The sequence below is a fragment of the Thalassophryne amazonica genome, chromosome 10 (assembly GCF_902500255.1).
Source record: "Thalassophryne amazonica chromosome 10, fThaAma1.1, whole genome shotgun sequence".
Classification (NCBI taxonomy): Eukaryota; Metazoa; Chordata; class Actinopteri; order Batrachoidiformes; family Batrachoididae; genus Thalassophryne; species Thalassophryne amazonica.
The window spans coordinates 19,540,379-19,563,631 of record NC_047112.1 but is presented as its reverse complement, the minus strand read 5'-3'; the positions used below and the strand labels follow the sequence as shown (position 1 = coordinate 19,563,631).

The 23,253-nt window shown below is 40.7% G+C and overlaps 1 protein-coding gene across 1 annotated transcript; it reads left to right on the top strand.

Annotated features, from left to right (window-relative positions):
• Positions 1-6,724: 6,724 nt before the first annotated feature.
• On the top strand, positions 6,725-12,371 carry c10h1orf52 (chromosome 10 C1orf52 homolog). Its single transcript, XM_034179515.1, has 3 exons — positions 6,725-7,024; positions 11,214-11,424; positions 12,214-12,371. The coding sequence occupies exons 1-3, from the start codon at positions 6,725-6,727 to the stop codon at positions 12,366-12,368; spliced, it is 666 nt and encodes a 221-aa protein (XP_034035406.1). The 3' UTR covers positions 12,369-12,371.
• The last annotated feature ends 10,882 nt before the right edge of the window (positions 12,372-23,253 follow it).

The window sequence follows — 23,253 nt, the reverse complement described above, 5'->3', positions numbered from 1 at the left end:
TCAGACAAACGTCTCTCCTCCAACCGGGATGTGCAATTGTCATTAAACCACGAGAAAGACGAAACTTTGGTGTCATTGATTTAATTCGTTTTTGTCCCCTCGGAAGACATAACGAGCAGGAGTCCCAGAGTTCTTCAACTTACTCCAGCAAAACACACGAAGACAGAATAAAAATAAATAAATATAACCCAAACGTCGTCGTCACCATCATCTCTTCCTGAGTGACTGACAGCTGCAGCATCACGTGTATCGCTAACTGTAATCTAACGTTCCCGCATTTTTGTAGCAAGGGCTAAAATTCCAGCGCCCCAAAGCCATTAATTTTGGCAATGTTGATTTGCCAAATATTTATTAATTTTCCCTAGCAACTACATACAATTGGTTATTTCGCTGCACTTCAAGGGCACTTTGAATGACCGCCCAAGACGAGGAATGATGCGTTCTCTGCTTCTGTCGGTGGAAATGCACTGTTGAATGAGAGTCAGTTGAAGGAAGTGTTGTTTTAATCATTCATATTACATGTAGGCACATACTATTAAGTAAAACTGACATTGATAATACTTTATATATATATATATATATATATATATATATATATATATATATATATATATATATATATATACACTCAACAAAAATATAAACGTTTTGGTTTTGCTCCCATTTTGTATGAGATGAACTCAAAGATCTAAAACTTTTTCCACATACACAATATCACCATTTCCCTCAAATATTGTTCACAAACCAGTCTAAATCTGTGATAGTGAGCACTTCTTCTCCTAACCCTAACCCTAACCATGATTAGTGCACAGGTGTGCCTTAGACTGTCCACAATAAAAGGACACTCTGAAAGGTGCAGTTTTGTTTTATTGGGGGGGGGATACCAGTCAGTATCTGGTGTGACCACCATTTGCCTCATGCAGTGCAACACATCTCCTTCGCACAGAGTTGATCAGGTTGTCAATTGTGGCCTGTGGAACGTTGGTTCACTCCTCTTCAATGGCTGTGCGAAGTTGCGGGATATTGGCAGGAACTGGTACACGCTGTCGTATACGCCGGTCCAGAGCATCCCAAACATGCTCAATGGGTGACATGTCCGGTGAGTATGCCGGCCATGCAAGAACTGGGACATTTTCAGCTTCCAAGAATTGTGTACAGATCCTTGCAACATGGGGCCGTGCATTATCCTGCTGCAACATGAGGTGATGTTCTTGGATGTATGACGCCTGCCCATACCATAACCCCACCGCCACCATGGGCCACTCGATCCACAACATTGACATCAGAAAACCGCTCACCCACAAGAAGCCACACACGCTGTCTGCCATCTGCCCTGAACAGTGTGAACCGGGATTCATCCGTGAAGAGAACACCTCTCCAACGTGCCAAACACCAGCGAATGTGAGCATTTGCCCACTCAAGTCGGTTACGACGACGAACTGGAGTCAGGTCGAGACCCTGATGAGGACAACGAGCATGCAGATGAGCTTCCCTGAGACGGTTTCTGACACTTTGTGCAGAAATTCTTTGGTTATGCAAACCGATTGTTTCAGCAGCTGTCCGAGTGGCTGGTCTCAGACGATCTTGGAGGTGAACATGCTGGATGTGGAGGTCCTGGGCTGGTGTGGTTACACGTGGTCTGCGGTTGTGAGGCTGGTTGGATGTACTGCCAAATTCTCTGAAACACCTTTGGAGACGGCTTATGGTAGAGAAATGAACATTCAATACACAAGCAACAGCTTTGGTTGACATTCCTCCTGTCAGCATGCCAACTGCATGGTCCGTCAAATCTTGCGACATCTGTGGCATTGTGCTGTGTGATAAAACTGCACCTTTCAGAGTGGCCTTTTATTGTGGGCAGTCTAAGGCACACCTGTGCACTAATCATGGTGTCTAATCAGCATCTTGATATGGCACACCTGTGAGGTGGGATGGATTATCTCAGCAAAGGAGAAGTGCTCACTATCACAGATTTAGACTGGTTTGTGAACAATATTTGAGGGAAATGGTGATATTGTGTATGTGGAAAAAGTTTTAGATCTTTGAGTTCATCTCATACAAAATGGGAGCAAAACCAAAAGTGTTGCATTTATACTTTTGTTGAGTGTATATTATGACTTTTCCCCTCCACATTTGGGAGCGCCCCCTATGGGCCAGCCGCCACTACGTAGATTTGATGCTTGTCCCCATCATGGAAGAGAGTAGAGTTGAGGAGATCACAAATCCCGCCCATGGAAGAGGCAAGGGTGGAGCTTCTCACCAGGCAGAGGACAGGGACTAGCTGGTGGCGGTGGGGTGGAGGAGGGGATGTCTTGTTGGTGAGCTGTACCAACAAGAGGTGAGTGAGAGCACTGACGCTTTAAGGAAAGTGCGTGGTTCCTATTGGTTGAGAGCTGATGGCTAATAGGAAACACCTGCTTGTTTAGAGATTCAAACTGATGTTAATTAACTGATTCTGAATGACTACTTAAAGATCTGAGTCTCCAGGTTGAACTGTCATTGTGCTGTATTACTATCCACAGTTTCTCCATTTTGTAGGCCATAAGTAACTAGACAAAGTAAATAAAAGTTTTAGCTGAATTTTTAAAAGGATGTGCATTCCCAGAAATATTCAGTAGTGGTAGACTAATCTCAATTGGACCAGTTTATTTCTGCCATGTCAACAAAACGTGAACATTTTGGCCTAGTGGCTTATCAGAGGATGAAAAAAATGGAGGTCATGTCAGCGATATACAGGTGGTGATTTATACCCAACCCATAAAACTAGTAAACCCTGTATCCTCTTGACTACCTTCCTGGTAGCTAGATGTGTGTGGAGAATGGGCACAGGTTGTCGTGAACTAAGAACCTTCTGTTTTGGAAGCAAGTAGCACTAAACACCCATACCAAAAGGAAGCATATACAAGTTTGCTAGCAGTATACCTCTTTTAAACTAAAAACAAGCAAGTATACTTTCAGTTGACTTATGTACTTACTTAACAGATTGTACTTAAAGTATATTTTGTTTATACTGACAAATATACCAAACAAATGTCAGTATACTTGGCATATAAAATCTCAGTATCGTTGCCATATAAAATTTCAGTATACTTACATGGCATACAATATACTAACAAGTATATTGGTCGTGGCTTATTAGGGAATAACCCTGTTATGTCTGATTATTTGAGGACGTTAATGCTGGATTTTACGGCCGCAAACTGAGTTTTACTGGCAACATCTTAGCTGAGTCGGTGGTCCGGCTATGCCACCAGACCATCCAGTACTTACTTTGAGTCAGGTGGAAAGGAACTGGTGATTGGTTTACTGCCGGCTGTGCTGTCTCCTGATTGGACAAAAAAAGGTGGGAGAGAGATAGAGACAGAGAGAGGCCTGTGGACAGAGATATATACAACCCCAATTCCAATGAAGTTGGGACGTTGTGTGAAATGTAAACAAAAACAGAATACAATGATTTGCAAATCCTATCCAACCTATATTCAACTGAATACACCACAAAGACAAGATAGTTAATGTTCAAACTGATAAACTTTTTTGTTTATGTGCAAATATTTGCTTATTTTGAAATGGATGCTTGCAACACATTTCAATAAAGCTGGGACAGGGACAACAAAAGACTGGGAAAGTTGATGAATGCTCAAAGAACACCTGTTTGGAACATTCCACAGGTGAACAGGTTAATTGGAAACAAGGCTCAGTCGTTCACAAGCACACCACTGTCAGTTAACACAGTTTGTCGCTACATCTACAAGTGCAAGTTAAAACTCTACAATGCAAAGTGAAAGCCATACATCAACAACATCCAGAAACGCCGCCGCCTTCTCTGGGCCTGAGCTCATTTGCAATGGACAGACGCAAAGTGGAAAAGTGTGCTGTGGTCTGATGAGTCCATATTTCAAATTGTTTTTGGAAATCATGGACGTGGTGTCCTCCGGACAAAAGAGGAAAAAGACCATCCCAGATTGTTACCAGTGCAAAGTTCAAAAGCCAGCATCTGTGATGGTATGGGGGTGTGTTAGTGCCCATGGCATGGGCAACTTACACATCTGTGATGGCACCATTAGTGATGAAAGGTACATCCAGGTTTTAGAGCAACACATGCTGCCATCCAAGCATCTTTTTCACAGACGTCCCTGCTTATTTCCAGTGTTGTATAGTAACAAAGTAAAAATACTTCACTGCTGTACTTAAGTACGTTTTGGGAGACTTTGTACTTTACTTGAGTTTTTAAATTCAGCATACTTTCACTTTTACTTCACTACATTTCCGACCTTAATTGCATACTCCTACTCCGATACATTTTCTATGCGCCATGCCGTTACTCGTTACAAACACACACACACACACACGGAAAAAAGTCGTGTTTTCACCCAGAGACACCACTGATTACTAGTGACTGCAACAAAGTCAGGCTGATTTGTCATGAGGCATGTCCGATAGGCTTTTTTGCAGTTGTGCACTTAGGGGGTGTTTGTCAGGAAAATGATCATTTCTCTATATTGATAACTTTTCTGCAGCGCAGCTTTGCTTTGAACCTTGAACCAATCGAAGCAGTGATTCGCAGATCGAAGCAGTGCTTCGACGTACGATTCGTGGATTCATTGTTTATTTCGCTTTATCCTAATTTTTCCCCGCTAAAACCCTGAAGAGCATATGTCTGTGAGTAATATTTAATATTTTTATGTTAGACCGACCTGTTAATGGTCTTCTGAAACAGTTGATAGATGTACTTTATAACTTAAAAATGGGACTGATGCTAACGCGTTAGCATGTCTATGGTGTTTTCAATGTTAAAGTTAGCATTAAGCTGTTCACATCAGCACGTTTGTGTTGATTTATTTTCTGTATTATTAATGGCTCAGCGTTCATTGTCGTAAAAGAGTTAAATTGTAATTTTTTAATTTTTTTATTCATATATTAATAGCAATAACAATAACCCAGACAGCAAATGGATCTGGACCAGATCTGAACCGGATCCGCAAAAGACTGACCATTTACAACCCATATTTGGGGCGGATCTGGGAAAGATACGGTCTGGATCTGTTCCAAAACTGTAAAGTGGAGCCGTGCCGGATCTGGGCCAGGGTGCAAAAATTGTCTGGACTGGATCCGTTTTCAAGATTGGTACTGCATGATGGACTACATCCGGCCCGGATCATTTGCTGTGTGGGAATAGTCTACATAATAGACAATAATAGTCAATAATAATAGACTAATAATGTTACAATACAATTTTAGAGAAAGAGACAAAAAGAACCTAATGAAACAAAACACAACAGAAAAGATAAAACCATGTAACAATGAAAATAAATAAATACATATACAAATAAATAACTGTTTCCTATGAACACCTAGTGAGTAGCCTACTCTCGTTTAGGTTTTGAAACCTTGTTTCTGAAGTGTTTTTGTGTGTTGTGCACAAGTTTCAGTATTTTTGACTAATAGTACCAGTCATTTACAAGCCTAGATCAACTTTGTAATATAAAAAAAATCAGTCCGTTTTTGATTATTAACATTTACTTGTACTTTTACTTTCAATACCTGAGTACATTTAGTTTTACATTACTTGTCATACTTAAGTACAATAAATACTAGATACTTTAAGACTTTTACTTGAGTAGCATTTCAATCGGTGACTTGAACTTCTACCAAAGTCATTTTTTTAGTGGGTATCTGTACTTTTACTTAAGTGTGATTTTCGGGTACTTTATACAACACTGCTTATTTCAGCAAGACAATGCCAAGCCACATTCTGCACATGTTGCAACAGCATGGCTTCATAGTAAAAGAGTGCGGGTACTAGACTGACCTGCCTGCAGTCCAGACCTGTCGCCCATTGAAAATGTGAGGCGCATTATGAAGCACAAAATACAACAACGGAGACCTCGGACTGTTGAACAACTGAAATCGTACATCAAGCAAGAATGGGAAAGAATTCCACCTACAAAGCTTCAACAATTAGTGTCCTCAGTTCCCAAATGCTTATTGAGTGTTGTTAGAAGGAAAGGTGATGTAACACAGTGGTAAACATACTGTCCCAGCTTTTATTAAAACATGTTGCAGACATCCATTTAAAAAATATAAAAAAAATATTTGTTCAAAAACAATAAAGTATATCAGTTTGAACATTAAATATCTTGTCTTTGTGGTGTATTCAATTGAATATAGGTTGAAGAGGATTTGTAAATCATTTTATTCTGTTTTTATTTACATTTTACATAATGTCTCAACTTCATTGGAATTGGGGTTGCAGAGAGAGAGAGAGAGAGAGAGAGAGAGAGAGAGAGAGAGAGAGGAGAGAGAGAGAGAGGAGAGAGAGAGAGAGAGAGAGAAACACCCATGTGTGGCTCATTATTCATGGCTTATTATTCGGTTGGACCGAGGCTTTAATAAGTTCAAATAATTATATATGGTGGTATTTGAATATGGTGCAATAAGAAAGTCATGGTTCAAAGCCACCTGTGTCCCTGTTTTATAGTTCATGCTTTGGAACACGCTTTGAAGAAGCTTCCTGTGGGTTGTATGAAAAAAAACGTCCTCTGCTGTTCCCACTCTTGTTCAAATGGTGGCGGTAATGCACTAACTGGATTAGAAATTGTCGAGAATAAAGGGAAGAAGAAGATAAGGAGTCCGATTCAAAATGGCGCATTTACGCAGTTTTGTATTTGTTTATTCACCTCGTGATCATATTTAAAAATTAGAAAACCAAAACAACTCCAGCATCATGGCTGACGAAAAGAAGCCGAACTCTTTAGGTTTCTTCTCCAGCTTCGACGATTTGAGCGACAGCAGTGACTCAGACGAGGAGAAAGAGAGCCGAAAGAAGAAGAGTCAGAAAGCCGGGACAGAAGCTCCGCGAGACGGCGTCCAGTCCGAGCCGCATGCCGCCAAACGGAGCGCCGGCGGAGCTCCGCTACCCAGACCCGACGAGCTGTTCAGCTCCGTGTCCAGGCCCGCTTTCCTCTACAACCCTCTCAACAAGCAGATAGACTGGGACAGTCTGACCGTCAAAGCTCCAGAAGAGGTAAAAATCAAATCAAGGCCCCTCTGCCACAGGACAGGTGCCGTCTCCATTCTGGATTACAAGGAAGCTGGCGCGTGATATAAAAATGGAGAGAATTTACGGTTTTTACAATGCTTTAAATCCTCGAGATAAAGCAATTTATCGTGATAGATGTGTAGCAGTTGGTTCAGTGGATCCGTATCTTATACCAGATAGTGAATTTAGTGTTGATGTAACGAACTGGCCGACAGTGTCACACTGCGATATTTTGAACTAGGAAGCTGCCGACCAGGTCAGCCTCGCCGGCCTCCTGCAGAGCATCACAGCGGAGCTCTGAAAGCGGAGGTCGGTCTTGAAGTCCTGAGCGATTTCTCTCACCAGGCGTTAGAAGGGCAGCTTGCGGATCAGCAGCTCGGTGCTCGAGGGCCACAATGTAAATAAGCATCCGTATTGGAAGTGTTCTTGTGTTATCCTCGGCAGTATTTTTATGTATTCTTATATAATTTAATTGCCGAATAAAATAAAAATAAAATTCTGGGAGCAGTGGATTTCTGGTAGTGGCGGATCTCTCTCAGCGCCACGGTTCCGTGAGGCTTCTTCACACCGACGTTGAAGCTTCTGCAATTGTTCGCCAAATGCACGTAGCGTATCACAGCGGTCACTGCGTCGTAATCCAGAATGGCCGCGGGACACAAAATGACGTGACCGATACGTCCATGAAAACACTCTATTGTGGTTTGTCAGCCCTCTACTTCAGGAGTTGTGTTGAGTGTTATTTTTTTTTTTAAACAAAAATGTTGATTGTGATAATAAAGTATTTTGTTGTCACATACAATGTTTGGTAAAATTCTATCCTAGGTCTTTTGGATCCTTTTGATCTATGAAGCTTAAATATGAAAAAGTATCGGTATCGATATCGGCAATACTGGGCCTGTATTTACTTGGTATCGGATCAAAACCAAAATTCCCGGTATCGCCCACCTCTAGTTCGTGCCCTGCCACATTTCTCCATGTAATGTGGAGTTGCATGAGGAAGGGCATCCGGCATAAAACTTGTGCCAAATTATCATCATCATCATGCAGGTCCACCTTGGATCTGCTGTGGTGACCCCGAGTGAAAACAAGGGAGCAGCTGAAGGGACTTACTAGTGTTTTTAATATTTGGGGGGGTGATGGTCTTGTGGCAAGCGTGGGGCGTGAAACCAGAGGATCCTTGGTTCAAATCCCAGCCTGACTGGAAAATCACTAAAGGCCTTTGGGCAAGGTCCTTAATCCCCTAGTTGCTCCCGGTGTGTAGTAAGCACCTTATGTGGCAGCACCCTGACTTCGTGGTGAATGTGAGGCATTGTTGTAAAGCGCTTTGAGTGTCTCATACAGATGGAAAAGCGCTATATACAGTGAGGAAAATAAGTATTTGATTATGTCTCTCACAGTGGACATGCACCTAAGATGAAAATTTCAGACCCCTCCATGATTTCTACGTGGGAGAACTTGCAAAATCGCAGGGTGTTCAAATACTTATTTTCCTCACTGTAAATGCAGTCCAATTACCATTTATTTGGGTTCTTGCATTGGGCTTTCAATATTTACTGGGTATCGACAGGTTTGCTCTGTGAACATTTCATTGAGTGACAATAAAGGTATCTTATTTTGCAAGCTCACAGGATAGTACAGTTACATAGGTCAGGTCATCACAACAGCCATCACAATACAGTCCTGGATGGCAATCAATCAAGCTACTTTATTAATCCCACAGGAGCAATTAAATTAGAGCAGTCCATTAAGAAAAAGACAATAACATAACATATAACAACAATAAAACTAATAAAAACAGACTTAAGAAGTTAAAATGGGTAGCCAGAATAAATAAATAAAAACATGGCAGACCTACGGAGCATTTAAAACTCGAATCGCCGAAGGGATAAACAACTTTAAAAAACGGTTGGTTCTGCAAACTTGTGAGGCATAACAGCGTCCTGAAGGAAGCAGAGAAAACTCCCCTAAAAGAACGTAGCCTAACAAAGACAGAATACTTTCAGCCTTCTGGAGGATCTGTTGATTGCAGAAAGAGTTTAAATCTCTTTGTTTCTCTCCAATAATCGTTGAACAGATTTTAACAATGTTGTTCAGGCTGTTTCAGTCTTTCACTGAGAGGCTGTGAAACCAGCAGATAAATGAAAAACACAAAGGGCTCTCAATAAAAGCCTGATAAAAATTACAAAGGATGGCAGGCCTGACAGAAAAATAATTCAATTTACGGAGAAGATAAATTCTCTGCTGTCATCGCTTCACAATAGCGTCCGTGTTTACATCAAACTTCAGCTTGTCATCAAAAATAGTTGCCAAATACTTATATGATGTGACAAGTTCCACTTTTTCATTGTGTATAATACACTCCTTGGCCACATCCCTGTTACATCTGAAGTCAATGATCATTTATTTAGTTTTGGACACATTTAAATCCAAAAAGTTATCACACCAACAAATAAAATCTGATAAAGCAGTTCCACGGTCTGATTCTGTCCCATGAAGAAGAGACAACAGTACATTGTCATCAGAAAATTTAACCAGATAGCTGCCGTCCTGAGAACTCCTGCAGCTGCCTGTATACATAATAAAAAGAAGGGGCAAAAGAACACACCCTTGTGGTGAGCCTGTAGACAGTCTGAGAGGCAGCCATTTACAGAGACCCTCTGCTCTCGGTCAGATAAAAAATTCAAAATCCATAAAACAAGCTGGTGAGGCAGGTGGAAATCAAACCAGGACCCAGCATCAAAAATAATCACTGATGTATTGCAGCCTGGTGAAACATAGGCATCCCCTTGGCCTCCAGCCACTGGGGTATTAAACACTGGCAAGTCTAGCAGGGGTGGTGGCCAAGTGGTTAATGCGCTTGGTTTCAGTGCAGAAGGTTCCGGGTTCAAATCCCACCCCTGCCACATTTCTCCATGTAATGTGGAGTTGTCAGGAAGGGCATCCAGCGTAAAACCTGTGCCAATATCAACATGCAGATCCACCTTGGATTTGCTGTGGCGACCCTGAGTGCAAACAAGGGAGCAGCTGAAGGGACTTACTAAGTCTTCATGTTTGGTCATGCCAAGAGAAATGTGCCTAAGTGTTGTCCCCAGTAGTCCCTCAGAATGCAAGCGGTACTTCTCATCTGAGTTTCCCCAAGTATGCATTCATTTGATGCAAAGTCATTCTGGCAGTACCGGGGTTCTCCAAATGAAGCCTAGTAGCAAAGATGTCTTATTGTTTCCTGAGGTCATTGTTTAGCGTTCAGCTCTCGCAGCCATACAGTAAGACCCCAAGGATTTGGACTTTTTTGTACTGTAGAGATATTGGCATTACCACATACCCATGTCTAGCAACCTATAAGCCATAAACTTTGCCCAGGCATGTTTGATCTCAAATGCCAAAGTCCCAGAGACATGAATATCCCTGCTGAGGCAGTTTTGCAGCCCCACCTCACAAAAAGAGAGAGAAAGCACAAAGAGAGAGTCATAGATTGACAGAATTTTAGAGATGACATCACACCGTGTTGCGTTACAGGGTAATTTACCCCTTTTCGCCACAATGTTTCTGTGTAGGCTCTCGCCACGATTGTTGTCTGAATGTGAAGCTGTTCTTCTGTAGTGCTCTGTGGTTAAAACCTTTCTGCAGTGGTTGATGCATTCTTCCCCTTAATGATTAGGCCTAGGCTTCCTTTTCTCTTGTAACACACACCTAAAAGCTCCTACAGTTGTTGACGGTAGAAAAACCCTTGTGAAAGCAGATCTTCTGTCATCAGCAGCAGCAGAAATGAAACAATCATTTAAGAATCTGAGAGCAATTTACTGAAAGATGCAATAGTTTGTGTTTTACACATTGTATTTAGCAGGATTAAAAGTGGAAGTTGTAGCTTTGATGTTGCTTAAAAAGTCATTTTTAGGACGCAGATGGATAGTCTGACTTGGAATCAAACCCAATGTGATATACTGGATGTCCAGCTTTGTCAGAGAGCTGCATGCTCTGGTTGTGGAACAGGCTTGATAAGAAGTGCTTGATGTTACTTTCTGACCAACAAGTCCTGCAATTAAACATTTCACAGCTTTTTCGGCATCATGAAAAGCCCTGAGAAATTTTAGTTGTTTCGAACGTGCCTCAGCATTGCAAGCTGTTGTTGTTGTTGTCATCATTATTTTTTTATTTTTTTATATGCTACTTTCAGCCTGTGAGAGAGTTTAAGCCATGGAAGACCAATGCTGTTCCCCCTCCTGAAAGCTACACTGCTGAACCAGAGAAGAAGAAGGGACCTCCTCCAGGCATGGACATGGCTATAAAGTGGTCCAATGTGTATGAAGACAATGGGGATGATGCTCCACAAGCTCATACTGGGAAAGCCAAGTTTCTTCCCACAGAGGAGCAACCTTCTGATTCAGGTCAGTTCCACATCTGTTTGAGGAAAGAAGAGCTGCCTTTTTTTCTGGCAAAATCACAGAAGTTAACTTATTCCATTGTCATTTGTATAAATAGTTTATTCATCTGTAGGGGTGCAGTATTTTTATTTTGAGTTGGTTATCCAGGTGCTTTTGTCAGTTTCCATGAGAATTAGCCGAGAACCCAAACTATCAGGGCCTACTGAAAACTGCTACCACTGTTTAGAAAGTGCTCAAAAACAAGCAAGCGTTTCACACATATTAGAAACTACACCTAAAATCGCTGTTGTCCATTCTAAATAGCTGTTGTTTGTGATCATTGAATCCACAATGGCTGGCTACTCTACTGTGATTTCATTCCAACCATGAGAATTAGCTGCTGTTGTCACCCCTTTTTTTTGTTGTTTGTTTTTTATCCCTGCCCCTCTACACGCATTACTGGAAGTTTGCTCACTGTTTTTAGCTGTTTTCATTTGATGGAGGTCTCATCTGGTATGGAGCCACATCTTGATTTGGTTCAGGTTTTATGTCGGATGCCCTTCCTGGTGCAATTCCAGATGGACAATAAGAAGATCCCAGATCGAAAACTAAGGCATTGGTTTGTGATTGTCACACCTGTGCTTCTGTGGAACCATGTAAATGTGTTTGAATGATGGTAGGGGAATTAAAAAACTTTATTGAAGTAATACTACATGATGCAGATGTGTCAAATATGTCACTTCATAGTTCTGACATTTGTTCTCTGTGCTGTATCCCTCAATCCAAACTCCCATCACCATGATGGCTTATCAGACGAAGAACCCGAGAAGCCAGCCCTCTCTGCCAAGAAACGTCGAGTGGAAACCTTCCAACAGAAGGAGAAGCGGAAGAGGGACTTGGGACAAGCTACCTCAGATAAAAATTTTGTAGAAGAGGAGAAACGGATCCTCAGGCAGCAGATTGAGTAAGACTCAATTGCCTGTGTAAAGGTATCCGTGTACATCTTCAGAAGTTTTTTTTTTTTAAATCTTCTATCTGAGAACATTCAGAGACATTGGCACAATGGTTAAATGTCCTGCAAACATTTTAGCTGTACATTGCTGCAAAAGGTTTTAAAATGTTGTGATTCAAGTCTTTTTATGTCTTCAGACATTGGTTGTACATTATGCCTGTCCAGCAGAAATACATTTAACTAATTTGTTTCTGGAAAATTTGTGTTAATTACACTGGTCAACGCAATTTTTCTTGTGTGGATTTTTTCAGTTAATTTTAGGTAATTTGGGGGAGCTGAATCTGAATCCAGTGTTAGTTTTTGCCAATCACATCATGTTTTTGAGATATGAAAACATATTTCTTGTATCAAGCATTGAAGTAAAAGCTGCAGTCTTACACACCTCTTCGGCACCATAAACGATATTACGGCTCTTTGTTCACATTTTGCGAACCTGGTTTAAAACCTATGCCTTTGAAGCTGCTTTTGTGTAGGATTTGTGGAGTCAAACCCATGAGTGAATGAGCAAGTTTTGAGTAATCCATCAATATGGAACATGCAGATTGCAAAAAAAAAAAAACGTGACGTGATAGAGGAAATCTGAGCTCAGATTCAGCACCCCAAAATTACCCTAAATCAGTTCTCAAAGTCCATGCAAGATTATTTTTTCTTTTTTCTTTTTTTTTTTTGTTTACCAGTATTGTGTTCCAAAGTTAAGAGAGTTTAGTTTTTGCAGTCCATGTTGTCTCTTGTTTATATAGATTGTATGTTGTCCGGTGCCAGGGTTACTGTGAGTTATCATCCAGTCAGCGGTGAACCACTGAATGTCAGTGAAAATTGCAAAGGAGATGAAACAGTTGAAGCCATGTCAGCCTGGCTGCACCCAACAGACTGGAAGAAAAGAACTTGTCCTTCTGGGGACAGGAAAAGGTGATCACCTGACTTGTAACAGCTACAGGGTTATGACACGACTCTGGAGGGTACTTCCAAGGGTCACACTCATGCCAGCTACTAGGTGTTCAGTGACCAGAGTAGTTTGGTTTCACACATGTCGGCCATTGACCCATCATAACTCTGCAAGTACGCATTGAAGATGAGCATGAATATCACATGGGTTTCTTTGCAACTGATGTTTGTTTTCACAGAATTTGCAGGATCCCCAGTAAGTTTGTGGACACCGTAGATTGGCCTGTACCCAGGCACTGTAGGTGGAGTACAGAGAAGTCTGACATCTTTCTGGTGATTTTGGATGTTCCCAATTGGTTCTGGCTCCTGCTCTGTTCAAGACTTGCATGAACTAGGTATTGTATTGTGCTGCCAAGTAACTTGGGTGCGTTTGTCAAAGAGCAAAGATTCACTGACTTTGAGTTTGTGGGAGATGACCTTTGGGGAATCAACAGATACCCTGACTGCAGCGTTTGAGAAGCTGAGTGGTGAATTTGAATGTCTGTGTTTTGATCAAGATGAAGATCCAAGCCATCACTGACTTCTGGAACTCCGCTGTCAGCAGAGTATCCGTGTGGTCAAAGTGTTGAAACTATAACCAGTAACCTAAACTAACAGTTGGATGTCTTTGCTACTAGGTCTTGTTGATGACTTTGTGTCAAGTGAGGAGTTACTGAGGGACATTCAGAAGAGTTGTACCACCTGCAGTGTGAGGCTGCATCAGGTGCGACACTCTGGGCAGGTGATATCAGAGGAGCTTCGGAGATGCTCCAAGGATCCCAAATTTCTGTCTTCCCTCAGCAAGATTCAGCACACAGGTGCCTCAGTGTTTGGAACCCCAGCACCTGGAAATGCCAAGGACACGCCCACATATCACCTGAAAGTGAAACAGATGGCTACTTTCAGCAGGTGGGGATTGACTGGTGGTCTTAGTGGGTGGTGGTCAAATGGATCGAGGGTGGTTGTGTAGTGTAGTGGATCCGGTGTCCTGCAGCACCAGCAGGTGTATCCATACCTCCCCTTATCCGTCTTCATTCACCAGCACCCCTACAGTGACAGGGTGCAGATCATTCCAAGTCCTCCATCGGCACAGAGGACCATCGGTACTGGGGCTTATTCCTGAATCTGTAGTGTGAAGTAGATTAGAGTCTGTGATTCTTCCTGAACGGAATTCCAGGCCATTGCAGGTTACTTCCCCAACCAAAGTCAGCGTCCATTTACAGCTGGCTGGGCTGAGACCATGTGGATCTAAGTGTTTTGTCCAAGGACACAGATTGGGTGGCATGACCGGAAATTGAACTGAAGTTCAGGCCAGTTCGTCGTGCCACTGAGCTACCTGCCCGACAATTACCAGGTCAAGTGTTTTTAAATTGTTCCTGGATTTGCTGCCACCTTTCCATCACTTCCAAATGCTTTAGACAATATGGTGGAACTCAAAATAGTTAAACCTTCTGGATTGCTTGTGTTTGCTTTCCAGCTTTTTTTTTTTTGCAAAGGTCAAGAGATACATGATCATAAAAAATGTTTAAAATTACCAAAGTGACCCGGGTTTCAGCATTAACTTATACCAGTGGTAATTAACTCTTTTTGGATTTGTAGTTTGATATACAGATAATATGTAATCAACATTAAAAAACAAACCGTGCAAATACAGTTGCACATGAGTCTGTAAATAAGTAAATATCGTGGGGGGAAAAAAACCCCTCCGGTTTTGTTCTTCCTGCTTTTGGCCACTAGATGTCGCCTTTAAACCATATTAAACTAATTTCTTGGGCGAGTTTGCTGCACTTCTGCTGTGTAAATGTCCAGTTACATGCTGACCTGGATGTATGTGTTTATCATTCGAGACGATTTAACTTCTAACTTGGTTTTCTTGAGATACTGCACTACGTAAGAAATTAATATTTAAGGTTTTGTTTGGTTTTTCTACTTTACATCTATAATGAACTAAACCAAGAATTTTTAAATGGCAAAATATTTTTGGAATCTTGTCATGTTTTATGAACCCTCTTTTCTCTTATTACATTTGGACTGCAAAAGCTGATTATTTGTCCAAGCAACATGTCTTGGCCAATGAAAACTCTAAAACCTAAAAAATAATATTCAGTTATTACTATGATAGAAAGCAAGAAATCACTAAAATCTAACATTTGATGAAATAGATAAATGCCAACATAAGATCTGCTAAATCCATATGGATCTGCTGAAATCTGTTTATAACAAACACTGTCAAATGAAAAGTGTTAAAATGATTTTTAAGTGATTGTGAGAATGGTAGCTCTACAATATATTCTAAGTTTAAAAAATTTGTTCTCGTTCTGTAGATATTTTCTCAAACATAATGGTTTTTCAGCTGGAGAAAGAAAAAGTTTCCCCTTTGCAGGAGGTTGGCGATCAGAGTAATTCCTCAGCTATCTGTCATCAAGGGTTGACATGAAATAGTGGTAAATGTGCTTGTGATAAAATTCCAGCTTTCAGGTATGTGCCTGGCCTTGTCTGAAATGCGTCACAGCAGTAGTCTGATTTTTATCAGCCATGTTTACGAACAAATATTTCGTCCTTCCTCACAAGGCGAGGGCACATCTGTCACTGTGCTCACATTTACAGTCATCAAACCTGGAGATTTCCAGGAAAACTTGCAATAGCTTTTTTTTTTTTTATCTGTATGAGTTGGGAAACCTTTAATTCCAGTGTGGCTTTGTTTCTGATATGAGATCCGCGGCATTCTTGGCCTGGAGCCTTTGTGATTAATAGAGTTCGTGTTACCAGCAGAAAACCGGACGACGCACATGACTGACCTTATCTGCTTTTTTCAAGGAGGGAACATCTCGGTCTAATGTTTCACAGCACACAGGAAAATGTTTGCACCGTCCTCAGAGAGGACACAAAAGTAATGTGACTGATAGTCACCGTAGTAGTTGGAGCCACATCTGGAGTCTGCATCATTTTTATTTTCAGCTTTTGTTTATGCAGTGAAATATGGAATAATTGGAAAATCTAATCAAATGTTCACCCCCACTGAGAAACAACATAATTTCATATTATAATACCTTGAGTGAGTTCTTCCAATCTAAATGAAATGGAATATTTTGAAAATCTACATATGACCTCCTATTCGTATGTCCTATTATGGGTGTGTCTGGCACTGTTTAGCCACCATAACTGATCAAAGTTTCAGTGACCTTGAAAGTGATCATCAAGGTCACTCCAGGTGACGTGGTATAAGGCCATTGATGATTTCCTGTTCATGTCTAAATGGACTGCATTTATGGGTGATTCTTTAACTATGGGCACTATTGGCCTTGTAAATGTAATTTCCACCACACCATTGCCTTACAATATAAAGCGCCTTGGGGCAACTGTTTGTTGTGATTTGGTGCTATATACATGTGCTCTGATGTCACTGTTTATCTCCACAGAAACTACCCAAACAATCTTTCATACAAACTGTTTAAAGGGACATTACAGTGTTGTGGTGGAAATTACGGCAATACTGTGGGACAACTACATTTTGTTTAAAAAAAAAATCACAACAGTTATATGACATTGAATACCCCAATTATGTTTTGATTATTTTACTGATATTTTATAACATTAGAAAAAAACGTTTCTTTACCATTCATTTTTATCATTGAAGATCAAAAGTCTGGGTGTGGGACAAGCACAAAATGGCAATATTTGTTATGGATAAGACGCGGATTGAGGAGCGGTCCAGTATCTGACTGAACCCAGCATGAAATAATCAGAAGCAGTTCCAAAAAGAAAAAAATTATTTTTTTCCCTTTGTGCTATACATGAACTACTAAATAATTTAAGTTCTGGTGAGGTGAAAAGGCGGCGCGCTCACTCAGCGTCTCAACAGTCGGAGTCTGAACGTTCAGGACTCAGGAGTTCCGCCAACCCCCCAGGTGACTTTCCTAGACTGTACTCTGCGAAGGAGGAACAGAGATGAGATTATTCAACACTTATTACTATGAAATATTGTTTAGAGGCAAACTTATCAGCTACACGTTTAGGTCTGGTTTCAAACTTAGTTCAAAGAGGCTGCTGCTCACAGCTAGTGGAGGATCACTAATCCGCACGCCACTGCCGTGAGGAGCACGCCAAACAATTTCCACCAATAATTACTTATAGCTGCGTATAAACGCCAATTTACATTCACGGATAAACTTTTCAGAATATTCACCTCTGTCGTGTGCTGACAACGTTTGCCTTTCACCCTCGTCCTCCTTCACAGGTGCGATGTCAGACTCTGAAACAGCCCTCAGCGTCCCCACATGGTCGTCACAAGGTCGTATTCTCCGGCAATCTTATCCAACTCACTGCTGGTTTAAATGTAGTTCTTCATCACTACATTGGTACCAGCTGGAAGTCCTCAGATCTGCACGTGAACATCACAGGTGTCGTGGATTGTCCTGATAGAGAGCCGCAGGAGAATGCAACAGGTGCAGCCAATCATCGTAACAGAGGAGAGAGACTCTTCTGCAGCACATTTTCCTCAGAGAACAGCCCCAAATCACCTGGGAAGGAAAATAAACACAAAACAACCCAACCTTGTCCAGCCAAACCCCCCCCAACACACAACAATTTGCATATAATGATGCTGACAAAAGGTGAAAAAGTCATCATAGACTACTAGAACAAATTTCTTAACACACTTTCATTGTAATGATAACTATAAAAGTGTGAAATTTCCCCTTTTTTCTGTTTTTCATACAGTATGATCAAAGGACATAAGTGCCTGTAGTCTAAGAATCACCCTTGTATGACATTGAATACCCCAATTATGTTTTGATTATTTTACTGATATTTTATTCAGAGATATTTTAAAACATTATCATTGAAAATCAAAAGTTTGGGTGTGGGACAAGCACAAAATGGCAATATTTGCATATAATGATACTGACAAAAGGTGAAAAAGTCATCATAGACTACTAGAACAAATTTCTTAACACACTTTTCATTCTAATGATAACTATAAAAGTGTGAAATTTCCCCTTTTTTCTATTTTTCATACAATATGATCAAAGGACATAAGTAAGATTCTAAGAATCACCCTTATATAGCGCTTTTCCATCTGTATCAGATGCTCAAAGCGCTTTACAATTATGCCTCACATTCACCCTGATGTCAGGGTGCTGCCATACAAGGTATTCACTACACACCGGGAGCAATAGGGGATTAAAAGCCTTGCCCAAGGGCCCTTAGTGATTTTCCAGTCAGGTGGGGATTTGAACCCATGATCTTCTGGACTCAAGCCCAACACCTTAACCACTAGACCATCACCTTCCCTCCTACGTCTAGTAGTAACAGTGGGTCTGCTTCCTCTGATTCATAAGTTACAAGCCTTATAATTTTTTAACCCATATTTGCAAAGATTTTGACCTTGCTCTTTGACCCCCTAAACTTTAAAAGTTGGATTTATCCTTCAGTGGGACTTAACAGATACACAAAATTTGTGACCGGAGGTTTAAATAAGTCTGCAGGCATAAAATGTCCTAAATTATTACATGCTTCATGCTATATTTTTGTTAAATGTCTTGGATTAAAGCTGAAAGTCTGATCCACAAAGCACATCTTGTTTCATTTCAGCTCCATTATGGTGGTGCACAGAGGGCAAACAAAAAAGGACAACTCCCCCCCTATCACTGTCCAAATATTTATGAACCTGACTATTTTGGTGTTGATTAGGATCCAGATGTGGATTTTTTTTTTTTTAAACTGTAAACCGTTCTCCCATCATTTCCTGAGACCTGTCTCACATCATGCACACATTCAAGGGTAGTATTAAAAGTTCTCTAGGATCAGGGTCTGCCACAGTGAAATACGCTCTCTGTTCTCACGTGTGATATTAAGCAGGTTTTCAGTCACTTGTGATTCATGGAGCTGTGAATTATTAACTGAAATGCAAGTGGTTTTCCTGTGCAGCCAGAGCTCTGAAGTGCTTCAACCACATTAATCAGTTTGACACATTGACTGGAAAGTCGAACCCTCTCGAGGGTCACCAAGCATTACTTATCCGAGTCCCCGCAGCTGCTCCCCTCTGACTCAAAGCACTTTCACACAGCAGCAAAAATTTCATTTTGGTGCTGCTGGGGAGCTACATCCAAGACACAAGTTACTTCTCTTTCTAATGTCTTATAATTATTGCTGGTGTGTGTCTCTGTGCCATGTGGAGGTCTCCAGACTACCTCTCTGGTTGCTGGGCCAAACCACTTGAAGCTTAATTTGCATGCAGGTTCGGCTGGGGGACAGTGCATACTTCATTATCGTCCCAACTGGGCTGGAACCCTGAAAGTTTTTGGGTCAGAAAAATATACACTTTTCCCTACACGACCCAGCTTAGCCAAATTTGGTACGTGGGTTCGGCTGGGTGCCTGAATTAGGTTGCGAAGGGACCGGAACCCTGAAAGTTACTGGGATAAAAAACAGTGCCCCTTGGCTCAATAGGGAAAATTTTCAGTCTATCCAAAAATACCCACATTTTTCCCTACGGGACCCAACATAGACAAATTTGGTACATGGGTTCACCTGGGTGTTGCCAGGTACATGCCTAAATTAGATCACAAACAGGGTGGAACTCTGAAAGTTATTGGGGTTACAATAGTACACCTTTGCCCAATAGGAAAAGTTTTCAATCTATCCAAAAATACAGACTTTTTCCCTACACGACCCAGCTCAGCCAAATTTGTTACATGGGTTTGACTGGGTGCCTGAATTAGGTCGCGAAGGGGCCGGAACCCTGAAAGTTACTGGAATAAAAAACAATGCACCTTGGCTCAATAGGGAAAGTTTTCAATCTATCCAAAAATACCCACTTTTTTCCCCTACGGGACCCGACAGAGCAAAATTTGGTACATGGGTTCACCTCGGTGTTGCCAAGTACATGCCTAAATTAGGTCACGAACAGGATAGAACTCTGAAAGTTATTGGGGTTGAAATGGTACACCTTTACCCGATAGGGAAAGTTTTCAATTTATGCAAAAATACACACTTTTTCCCCTACAAGACCCAGCTCAGCCAAATTTGGTACGGATTTGCCTGGGTTTTGCCAGGTACATGCCTAAATTAGGTCACGGACAGGATGAAGCTCTATAAGTTATTGGGGTCAGAATAATACACCTTTGCCCAATAGGAAAAGTTTTCAGTGTATTCAAAAATGCCCACTTATCTCCTATGGGACCCAGCTCAGCCAAATTTGGTACATGCCTGTGTGTTGCCAGGTACATGCTTCTATATACTATGATCAAAATACAAACAGTATTTATCTGTAAATCTGGGGTGCTTGTCCACAGTATCATGAGTCACAGATTTGTTTAACATGAAATTATTCAGTCTTTTTCTGTAACTTTTTTTTTTTAATATAAGACTTAAACCTAATCATGGGTTTCTACTCGTAAAATTAGAATATATGACTTGTTGCATGAGGTGTCCTCTCGAGCTCTGGATGTTCTGGCTCAACACATTCCATTTCAGGCACCCTTTGGTGCTTCCTTGAGCCAAATTATTGCTTTCCACACCTGCAACCTGTGAAACAGATGTTAAAGCTACAGTGTGTAGGATTTTGTAACACCTAGTGGTGAGTTGCAGATTAAATTATGCCTTCACCTGTCACGATGTAGCTTCCTTTTATGTTTTTGCTTCTTTGGTAACTGAAATTTGTGCTCACTTCCCTTCTTGTGATATGTAATATGAATGATCCTGCAGTGTACAAAAATGATCATTCTTAAACTTGTTAGTATGCGCTAGCTACCAGTAGACTGTGTATTAGTGAGCAATGACTGACACGGCACATTGTGAAAGATGGAATAATGTTGCATTCCATCGAAGTTGTTAATTTCAAGTTGTATTTTCGTATTTGCTAAATGCATTTTAGTTTATCTTCTCAGAAAACCAGGGATGGAAGTAATTTTGTATGGCTAGGGCCATCGAGCTCCTTTCTGTGATATTTTCGTCCGCCATCATGAGAAGGCGATTGTCACGAGTTTGTGACCAGTCATGTACTGCGAGAAACACCACGGTTCACAATTCCAGTCAGTATCTGTCTGTTATATTTTGTTGCATAAACCTGTCATCAAACACTACACACAGGTCAAAAATAATGAAAAGACCATTCTGTTTACTGCTGTGGCAGCACCATATTGTTGTATTGTTGTGATGTCAGACCAACAAACTCGGTCAACACGGATCTTGCTGGACTTCCGATTTGAAATTATGACTTTTATAACCATTTCGTTGTTGTTTCCCAAGTTGTAGCTATTTTCACACAACGGAAGTACAACGGAATACAGTATATGTACTGTAGTTCTCTTTTGGGCTGCTGCATCAACATGTTGCACATGTGAAGGGCTCATTCTAAGATCATGAAAAGACAGTTTGTTGTTGCAGGTAATTTAATGAGCAGGTTGTTCTGAATGCTATATTCTGTTTCTACTCATGAAGGCCTCTAAATCCTACACACTGTAGCTTTAAACAGAACACAGATTAACCTAGAAACAGACATATTGCTGCTTTTTATTAAGGTTTGAAGTATATTACGATGGCAAAACTGCATATTTTTATTTACATGCTATTTGCTGTTTTTCTGGAAGAAAGAAAAAGAAACCGTGCATGTCTCACACTGAGCTCTATGACGTCAAATGTTTGTCTCTGTTTTTCTCTCTTGAGCACAGAGTGGAATTTTCCAAGTGATCAAAAAGTAACATAATATTACAATTTGCAAGAGCATTGTGGTTTATGTCACTGATTACCACTAAATAAGTTCAAACAGTTCCCCTTCTTTGAATGTTTGAGCATCTGTTTCTCCAGATCTTCAGAAAAGAGCAGAATTGGGGAATCATTATGAAGACAGACAGCTATGGACTGGAGAAGAATATTAAAGAGCTTGTATTGTTCAAAAGTATTTTAATCTATCTTTTACAGTAAGTTATAGTTTGTGTTTCATGGTAAACATCCTCTAAGCGCCACATTTCTGTATCTGTGCAGACAGAAACTACCCTGCTGTAAGCAACATTTAGATTTGAAGCAGGTTGTTTTAAACGTTTGTGACATACGTCACACATGACCATATCTGAACTTCTGCTTGCTGTGTGACACACCTACTCAGCTTGTCTGCACTCTGTGGGACACACCCACACACTTGTGGTGAAGGAAGAGGGGGTGTGGCCAGCAACAGCTCCTTTGCATTTAAAGCAACAGTCATGTCAAAGAGTCCGGGAATTGCTGTTGGATTTAAGCTGTGTCGCCTCAGTGTGTGTAATCACCTGTTTTTGAAGCGCTAACTTGAACTGAATTGTGGAAAAGATGTACAATATGATCTTTTTTTTTTTTTTTTTTTTTTTTTTTTTGCTGTTTTAAAATTTGCAAAGTTTCATTTCAAAATTCATAATTTTGGCACACATTTTATGTTATTTGCCATATCTGCAGGCCTTCATGCACAGAAACAGTCAAAGATTTAAATGAATCATTGTGTCACACATCTGGGCATTACCACATACCAAACAGAAAACACACTTCGTATGGTGAATTATGTCCACAATGTCCATTATGTGTTGAATGTCTGCCACAGTACACTTGTACACTCGGCCACTTAATTCGATACACCCATTCAATTGCTCGTTAACACAAATAGCTAATCGGCCAATCACATGGCAACAACTCAATAAAACTGAATAGTTTTTACACAAAAATATTATACTGTTGCATAATACATGAAAGTCACTCGAAAAGATATCAAAGTCATTCTGTAATAAAGTAATTGTTTCTATATTCTATATTTCTTGTATTTTTTTCATTGTTTTGAATCTTTGACACTCATAATAAATGAATTTACTGGGTTACTGTCATAGTAATTGTGTTGTTCAAATTTTTGCAGATACTGTACACATTTCAAGTTTTCTTATACCTGATCTCAGAGA

What these genes read in the sequence shown, in the direction of transcription:
- c10h1orf52 (XM_034179515.1), top strand. Translation starts at nt 6,725, where the DNA reads ATGGCTGACGAAAAGAAGCCGAACTCTTTAGGTTTCTTCTCCAGCTTC. An exon ending in CCGTCAAAGCTCCAGAAGAG is followed by an intron (nt 7,025 to 11,213) that starts GTAAAAATCAAA and finishes TGCTACTTTCAG; the next exon opens with CCTGTGAGAGAGTTTAAGCC. An exon ending in GGAGCAACCTTCTGATTCAG is followed by an intron (nt 11,425 to 12,213) that starts GTCAGTTCCACA and finishes ATGGCTTATCAG; the next exon opens with ACGAAGAACCCGAGAAGCCA.